General features: G+C 57.9%; 1 protein-coding gene and 1 long non-coding RNA gene across 2 annotated transcripts; both read right to left on the bottom strand.

The window, feature by feature from the left end:
* Positions 1–2,879: 2,879 nt before the first annotated feature.
* LOC147413690 (uncharacterized) lies at positions 2,880–4,707 on the bottom strand. Its single transcript, XR_015184029.1, has 3 exons — positions 4,521–4,707; positions 3,562–3,638; positions 2,880–3,366 (listed from the first exon to the last, which is right to left on the bottom strand). It is a non-coding gene; the product is annotated as an uncharacterized LOC147413690 (long non-coding RNA).
* Positions 4,708–4,796: 89 nt separating this feature from the next.
* On the bottom strand, positions 4,797–7,511 carry CBX1 (chromobox 1). Its single transcript, XM_009961863.2, has 4 exons — positions 7,347–7,511; positions 6,655–6,832; positions 5,876–5,970; positions 4,797–5,143 (listed from the first exon to the last, which is right to left on the bottom strand). Exons 1-4 carry the CDS (start codon positions 7,484–7,486, stop codon positions 4,999–5,001), a joined length of 558 nt encoding a protein of 185 aa, XP_009960165.1. The 5' UTR covers positions 7,487–7,511; the 3' UTR covers positions 4,797–4,998.
* Positions 7,512–8,103: the final 592 nt, after the last annotated feature.

The following is an 8,103-nucleotide window of genomic DNA, read 5'->3' as shown; positions in this document are numbered from 1 at the left end:
CTTGGCACAGCCCCATTCCCTTCCTCGGCGCTCCTGGAGCCAGAGCCCGGTGTCCTGCTTTCCTGTCGGGCGAGCAGCCGGCACCAGCGCAGCTCCAAACCTGCCCTCCCTCTCGCAGCTCCAGCCAGCGCCGCTGCTGTTACACAAGCCCCACCTTCCCCACAGGTTTCAGCTGTAGCGATGGTGACGGAGCCAAAGTTTATTCAATCACGAGTGTATTTCTATCAGGCTCTGCAGGCTGGCTCCTGCCCCGTCACCCTCCCTGCGGGACCAGGCCCAGGCAGGAGCGAGGAGACCGAATCCTTCGTCTCTGGGCCTGGAGGGAGAAGCGTTTTTGAGCGGCGAAGGCGACGGAGGGGCGGTTGCTGAACCCTGCGCCGCGGCCGTCGCCGTTCGGGCCGGTGGGAAGGGCTGGCTGCGAGCCGGCGGGCAGCTGCCAGGCCGGCGCTGGCTCCAGCCCGTGGTTTGCAGCTCCGTTTTTTTTTTTTCCCCAGGCAGGGCTCAGCAGAGCTCGGTTTGCCTCCAGCCGGGCTCAAGGGCAAGGCCCTGCCCGACTCTGCTGCTGCTTTGTGCGAGGGGTTGCAGCAGCCGGAGCAGGGAAGGGGATGGGGGGGGAACAGGCTGCTGCCAAAAGCCTCCCCGCCTTGGGCCAGGCTGGACTCCCCCCCCCCCCGCCCCAGGTCCTGCAGAAAGACACCACCAGCAGCTGGGATGAACAAACTGGGGATGGAAAAGTGCTCCTGGGAAGTGCTGATGCGCCAGCCAAGAGGCTGGGCTGGGGCTGAATCGCTGCACTTAGAAGCAGCGTTTTGGGAAGCCTTCGCTGTGGCTCAGCACCGCTCACCCTCGTATCTCCTTTTAGTTACAGGCACCTCGCTCTTCAGCTTTACTACCCACCACCTTAGTGGCAACTGCTGCTTGTGGGCACTGTGTTTGCTCAGCTGGTGTCATCAGTAAACAGCAGCTCCTGCATCCCTACACTGAGTATTTCGCTAAAGCTCATCGATAAAAGCCACGGCGCCTGGGTGAGACGCCGCTTTGGGGGCACCGAAGCCTTCTCTTAGCCAGACACAACCCGAGGAGCAAGCAGAAAGCTCACTGCCGGCTCCACTCTGCTCCCCGCTGGTCTTCCACTGGGGTTCCCGTGGGGCAAATGTCATTTTCCTGGGGATTAAACCTCTCTTTATGGGACTGGCAGAGTTCATCCATCTACTCCTGCTGCCCAGTTTGAGCCCAGGCCAGCAACAGCTCAGCCAAGGGGAACGCGGAGCATTAAAACACACACTCTGAGGTGCTTCCCGCCTCTCTTCCTGGGCTCTAGGGTATTTATTTCAGATATTCCTTCAGGGGCTGTTTTAGAAAGTAATACCAGCTTGCAAAAAAACCATGCAAGCCCTGGTGATGCTCTGAGCAGGTGACAGCCCTCCCAAGGGGGGGGGGGGTGTCGCTGCCCCTTCCCCGACCGGAGAAGGGAAGCAGGGCCCAGCGAGCGCATGGACACCAGAGGGGAGGACACGCTGCTCTACCCAGGTTCTCATCTCCCTTTGCTGCCTCTTCCCCGCAGAAACGGGACCTTTTACTTCACGTCCCCTCTCCTCCGTTCGCACGTGTCCTCGCACCAACCTACCAGCAAACCCCCATCCTCCTCTCGGGAGGCTACAGGCGAGCAAAGCGCCGTTCCTCAGCCTCCAGGACGGCTTCAGAGCAGCCCAGCCCCAGCTGAAAACGAGTCTGACAAAATCCATTCCCCTCTGGCTCCCTGCCCGTGCCCATCGCATCCCGAACTGGGCGGCCGGAGGAGGGGCAGGCAAGATGGGGGAGCTTCCCCAGCTCCTCGCCTCGGCTGCTGCCGCTCGCCCGCCGTGCCACGCGCCGTCGGAGGCGCAGGCCGCCTGCCAGCCCCTAATCAGGTGAAGTGCAGACCTTTCATTTGCCGAAGCAGGAAGCACTTAAGCCACCAGCGGGGCCTCCTGCCTCTGATCTCGGCCAGAGCCGTGGCTCAGCGGCCCTTTGAGCCGGTGTCCGGCTGCCGCCCGAGCCCTCAGCGCGGCAGCCTCGGGCCGGCACGCTCGCTGGCCGGGGACAGACCCTGGTTTCTGCCAGCCTCCGCTGCGGCACAGGGTGGGGACGGAGCTTCTGCCCTTCCCTGCCTTGTTTTTGGCAGCCCAGGTCCAGCCTGGAGCCCTGAGCCTGGGCAAGACCACCCCAGCATCGCCCTCAGATCTCTGAGCACGTTACGAGGGGCGTGAGGCGATTTTTCTGCGCCTCAAGTTTCTCGAGAGGCGTCGCATCCCGCTTTCCAGTGTCACAGCCAGGGACAACCGGTACCCAGGTGCCTGCCTGCAGCTCCCACGGGAGCCCCACGGACTCGGCCCGGCCACGGTCGCACCCCCGGGGATGCAGCAACGTGCGTCTTCCAGCTACCTGCCGCGATCGATCACCCCGGAGCCTCCCCAGGGAACCGCAGCCTTCTTAACGTTCAATTAAGTGGACGTTACCCCTTCCATCTCTAGTGATTAATACAGGTTTAATTGCTGCTCCTGCTGGCTGCTGGGGCAGGGCAGACATTTCACCGTCCTGCTGAGGAATAACCTGGATCTCAGCTGGCTGCCTGGTTTTGCAGCCCTGAGTGCCAGTGAGGGGCTGGCAGAGCCCCTGTTCAGCCCTGACCACCACCCAAAACCTCCCCGCACCCCACGAACATCATAAACCCGAGCCAGGAACCCCAATCCTCCTCCCAGGAATGCTACAGCCCACTCTGCCGCCCGTACTACCGCGGGGAGTGTCAGCTGGGCTGAGCAGAGGACGGGTCTACTCTTCTCCAGGCACAGCAGCTTGTGGCCTTCAGCAAGACCACACCACGAACAAAGCGAGGCCATCACCATCTTCAGCCAAAGAGTCACCAGGAACCATTGCCAGAGCTTTAAACACCCCTCTGTCAACGCCGAGTGACCAAGCCTGCTCAATGTTCAGAGGAGAATTGAAGCAAAAGTCACTTACCCCACCTCTGGCGCTGGATCCTGGCCAGGAACACACGCAGCGCACGCTCCCGGCTCAAGCGGCATCTTGCTCCGTGGAACGAGGTCCTGAATCACAGCTAGTCCTCTCGTCTCCAGGGGCGAGACTCGACTCAGGCCTCTAGACACTAACCTCTACGAGACTTCTCTTCTCCAGATGGAAGCCAACTTAAATCAGAACCTGCTGTCAGCTGCTCCAAAGCTCCCGCTGCTGTCGACACCCAGGTCGGAGCCACCGGCTAACCTGGGCTGCACCAGCGCTAACCTCGCTCAGAGAGAACCGCAACCGCAGGCTAACTTCCCTCCGTGACCTGCTCTACACCTCGTCTCTCATCTCATGCACAAAGAGCTGGAGGAAGGAGCAAGGTAGAGAAGAAAAAAATCAGGATTATAAATCTAAAATTTTATTGAGACAAAAAACTGACAGAGCTTGGTATGAAGTTAAAATCCAAACACGTACTTTACATTTAAACAACGTTTTCACAGAAACCTAAACACATGCTTTTAAAAAACAGGTTTGTACAATGCAAGTCTAGATACATACCACCCTACAAGGAGGTGCCAGGAGTCTGGTGGGGCTCATGACTCCAGACATTAAATAGTTCAGTATTTGTAATAAATCTGATTTAAAAAAAAAAAACAAAACAAACAAACAAAAAAAAAAACAACCAACGTCAGAAGAATCAGGGTAACACATCCGCCTCCAGCACCAACGTCTGGCCTCCTACAAACAATCACTTGTTATGGGAGAATCTGGAATTGATTTTTTGTCTTGTGCTGCTGTTGATTTCCTCTCCCACAACTAAAGGGTTCCCAATGCTGCTGGCTGGACAGTCAAATTAAGGTGAGAAAAGGAACAAGTAGTCAGAAGTCTCCCCCCCCCCCCGCCCCCAATTTTGAGAAATAGCACCTTATAACGAAAGAAGGGTAGAAAGGCTTTTCAGGGGTTAAAATCCATTCCTGCCCCGCACCCCACCCTCCCACATACAATGCATGTGTCAGTAACTGGCAGTTCTGCTTCAGGACAATACGAATCACAAGTTTGCATTTTCACAAGTCTCCCCTCAACCCCCCCCCCCCCCGCCTCCCACCCCACCCCACCGGCCCCCCCCCCCCCCCCCCCCCCCTAAAAATTGCTCGCAGGGTTTTGAGGATCTTGGCTCCAGAGATTTGGACATTCACAGTTTCAGTCTCACGTCAGTGTCCCTGTCTCCCTAGTTCCGTCATCAATAATGGGCTCTTCCCCCGCCCCCCTCCCTGCCCCCCCCCCCCCCCCATATTTTTTTCTTCCTTTTCTGAATTCAGGTTCTTAAAAAAAGATCTGGAACGTTGACACCAGACCTCATCTCCCTTCCTCCCCAGTTAAACAAGAGACCAATTTCCCCACGTCCCTCCCTCCCCGCCCCCCCCCCCCCAACCAATACACCAGTAAATAGCAAAAGAAAAAACAAAAACCAAAACAAAACAAACAAAAAACCAACCAAAAAAAAAAAAACTACACACATGCTACGCCGTAAAAATGCAGAGTTAACACTATTGGGAAGAAGGCTGTGGGTTGCTGAGATGGTCTTTGAAGAATAAGCAGTATCCATCTGCACTCCCTTTCCCCAGCCCACCCCTCACCAGTGATAGTCCTTCATGGAAGGGGCTTTGCTTCCTCTCCCACAAGCTGCAAAATAGACAGCCTCGAAACAACACACCCCCCCCCCCCCCATTTCCTCCCCAATTCCCTCCCAGTATCCCCCTGCCCTTCCCTCCCCCCCCTCAAATTGAGCCGGGCTGGTTTGAATCTGTACACAGCGTGAAGCTGCATAAAGCAGTTGAGCAGCTGCAGGGCACAGAAACCATACTGGTCTCTTCAAAGGGCATCTTCTCCAGCCATCTCTACGCTCCCACCCGAGCAGAGCTGCGTTCTCTCCCTCTTGCTCAAACCCACAGTTCAGATCTTTATACAAAGGCTGGCCAGAGTGGGTGCCAGGGGTTAGTTCTTGTCCTCCTTCTTGTCATCGTCCTCTGAGGGGTAGGAGTGCCATGTCAACCTCTCCTCATAGAACGAGATGACCACCTGGGGGCACTTGATGTTGGCTTCCTTGGCGGGGACCAGGTCGGCCTCGTCCGAGTTCTTCCTACAGGAGCAGAGCAGAGGTGTAAGTTAGAGGGGGCTGCGGAGGGGAGGTGGAAGAAGCGGAGACCGGAGAAAAATCAAGCAGCGGCAGGTAAACAGCATCCCTGAGGTGCTTGGGGGATCCGAGAGACCCTTTCCCGAGCGGCTCTGGAGCCGGGAGAAGCAGCTCCGTGAAAAATCCAGGCGTGAGTTCAGCTCTGGTGGCGTCAGCGACGGGGAGAGAAGCTGGATCGAGGCTGCGGCTCCGCGCCCCCAGCCGCTCCGTACTGCTGAGCCGGCGCAAAAACCAACAGCTCCCACACGGACGCCTGACTGGTTCCTGACTGGTTTGGCTCCCACCTGCGCCAGCGACAAGGCCTGGGTCGCTACAGCCGAAGGGGACGCGGTCACCGTCGTGGCTCTCCTCTGGGTGCAGCCTTCCGAAACTGCAGCCCGCGCCACGTCGCCATGCCCCTCTCTTTCTCTTTCTCTTTCTCTCTCTCTCTCTCTCTCTCTCTCTCTCTCCCCCCAAGCTCGCGCCTGCTGCGGGGGGGACACCCTAAGAGCCACGGCACCCCAAGGGCCCTACCTGCTCGTTTCACATCCACGTTAGCCTCAGCGCAGAGGGTCACCTCAGGCGGCAGCGCCATCGCAAGAGATTTCATGCCAGGTAGCAGGGACTCCCCCGGGCGCAGGTCCTTCCCTCTCTGGCACAGAATAAGTGAAGAAGTGACAGACACAAAGACACACTCACCACTTCATCAGGAACATGAGCTCCCCGCTGGAATCCGTGGCACCGATGATTCGCTCTGGCTCAAATCCTCGGGCAAACCCTCGCGGTTTCTCGGACTGAAAAAGAGACGAGTTTTCACTTGTAGCGTCACCAGGGTGACGGGCACAGCCCCGGTTCTGGTCACCACAACACACTTGGTGGCTGTTCAGAAAGGTTTTGCCTATCAGATGCTCAGACTATAACGACTAAGGGACCCAAGAAGACCACTCAGGGGTAAACCCACTGCATGGCAGAGTGCCCTGCCGATGCTGCAAGCAGAGGATGTGATTTCCAAGGCCCTGCTGGTCAAACTCTTACGCTGGCCAAGATTCAGCAGCTCCTGGGATGAAAACCAGACTGCAGAGCCTTTAACTCTCCCTTTTCCCAAGCAGCTACGAGCACCCTGAGCAGGAGGCTCTGCTCCACCTCCTTCCCTCCCTTCAAGGGGCAACGGGCAACTCCTGCCTCCCGTTTCACCCCTTGTGTGGTTCTTCAGGAGAAGCTGGCGCTCTTTTGGTTCAAGAACTGGCCTTTGAATTTAGTGGATTCACTAAGAGGCCTAGCTTAGCCAACAGCTCATTCCTCCTGCGGAAAGCTCCTTCCAAAAGCACTTCAGCTGTGTCTCACTGAAGTGCAATAGTTTCTCCTCCGCGCAGGAGAGCAGCTGGACTGAGGTTTCGGAGCGTGGCTGCTCTGGCTACTAGACACCGTGCCAAGGGCAAGGGTAGGGAGGTGAGCCCAGAAACCCCGCCCTGCCTCACCTCCTCCTTCTTCTTCTTTGGTTTGCTCTCTTCCCCTTTATCCTCCGTGTCAGACTCCGCTTTGCGCTTGCTTCCCTCCGACTTCTCGCTCTCATGGGCGGTTTTCTGGGACTGCAGGAACTCTGCAATGAGGTCTGGGCAGTCGAGGTTCTCCTCTGGCTCCCATGTGTTATCTTCGCTGCAAAGACAACAGCCGAGGGTTACACACGGGCAGCTTGCTGCAGCTTTCCCTGCCAAGAGAAGTCCCGGCCGCCCGCTCACGCGGCGACGCCGAGAGCAGCGGCAGCCTGGACGCGGGTGTCCTCGCCCCGTGAAAGCCAGGGCAGGGCAGTCGGTTCCCTTCTCCGGAGAGAAACGCGATTTGGTTTATCCGTCTGCTTGTTCCACGCGAAGTTTAAGGGCGGGGGGGGGGAAGCCCCACCAGGGCACCGCACAGCCCGTTTGCAAGACAGAAACTGGACTTCCTCACCCAGGCTGCGCTCTCGTCGCCCTGATTAAAGCCCGAGGCGCTCAGCACCGCCGGTTTTATCCTTACGGCTGCCCTTGGCCCGTTACCTCCATTTTACAGACAAGGAGAGGCGCAGGGAGACTGAGCCACCCGCCTGGCGGCTTGGGGAGCCGAAGGCAGAGGAGATGCTCGCGCTGGAGCCGCCCAGCACCCACCCCGCAGCAGCAGGCAGGGGGGCACTTACTCCGAGAAGCCTTTCCACTTCAGCAGGTATTCCACTTTGCCCTTTACCACCCGCCGATCCAGGACCTTCTCCACCACATACTCCTCCTCCTCTTCCTCTAAGACCTCTTCCACTTTCTTCTTGTTCTGTTTTTTTCCCATTGTGCTGGCCAGTTTTTCAGCTTACGGGCGATGCTGCTAAACGAGGAGAGAGACCAACACGTTTGTGTCAAGGTCAGGTTCGCCTTTGCCGGGCAGCGAGCGCGCTGGTGAGGCAGAGGCGAAGCACAGCACAGGAACGCTGCTTTGGAGAAAACAGGCCCAGACACAGGAGGTAACACACAAAGAGATGGGCCTTTTGCTAAAAAAAAAAAAGGCAAACAGGGATCTCCAGCAGGAGCTGCTGCATTCACACGACGCCTTTTCGACACACAGCTTCGGCCTGGTTGTCTCCCCACCAATTCTCTGCCTGATCCCACCCCTACTTCGTCCCCGCTTCCAGCACACCAACTCCCGACCTTCCTGCTCCCACGTGTTGCCCGCCGACCTCCAGAAACGAAGCAGCCCCGCGGCAGCCGCTCCGCGCCTCGTCCTCCCTCTGCCGAGCGCCGCGTGTCCCCCCTCGACCTGTTCTCTCCCCTCGCTGACCTGCTTAGCTCAACCCCGCCTTGAGCTCCAGAAAGCGTTTGCAGAGCAGTGGGAGGGAGCCAGCGCCCCCCCTGATACGAACTAAAAGTTAATAAATAGGTAACCCGAGTTCAATACAAGCCGCAGTCTCC

This window comes from Leptosomus discolor, chromosome 25 (genome assembly GCF_034619465.1).
Source record: "Leptosomus discolor isolate bLepDis1 chromosome 25, bLepDis1.hap2, whole genome shotgun sequence".
Lineage (NCBI taxonomy): Eukaryota > Metazoa > Chordata > Aves > Leptosomiformes > Leptosomidae > Leptosomus > Leptosomus discolor.
Note: the sequence above shows the minus strand (reverse complement) of the source record. Positions and strands in the feature narration are given on the sequence as shown.

Bases quoted from the DNA above. Each gene is read 5' to 3' on its own strand.
- CBX1 (XM_009961863.2), bottom strand. From the start codon at position 7,486: ATGGGAAAAAAACAGAACAAGAAGAAAGTGGAAGAGGTCTTAGAGGAA. The intron at 6,833-7,346 runs GTAAGTGCCCCC...TTGTCTTTGCAG, and splicing joins AAGTGGAAAGGCTTCTCGGA to CGAAGATAACACATGGGAGC. The intron at 5,971-6,654 runs GTGAGGCAGGGC...TCTCTTTTTCAG, and splicing joins CAAAGAAGAAGAAGGAGGAG to TCCGAGAAACCGCGAGGGTT.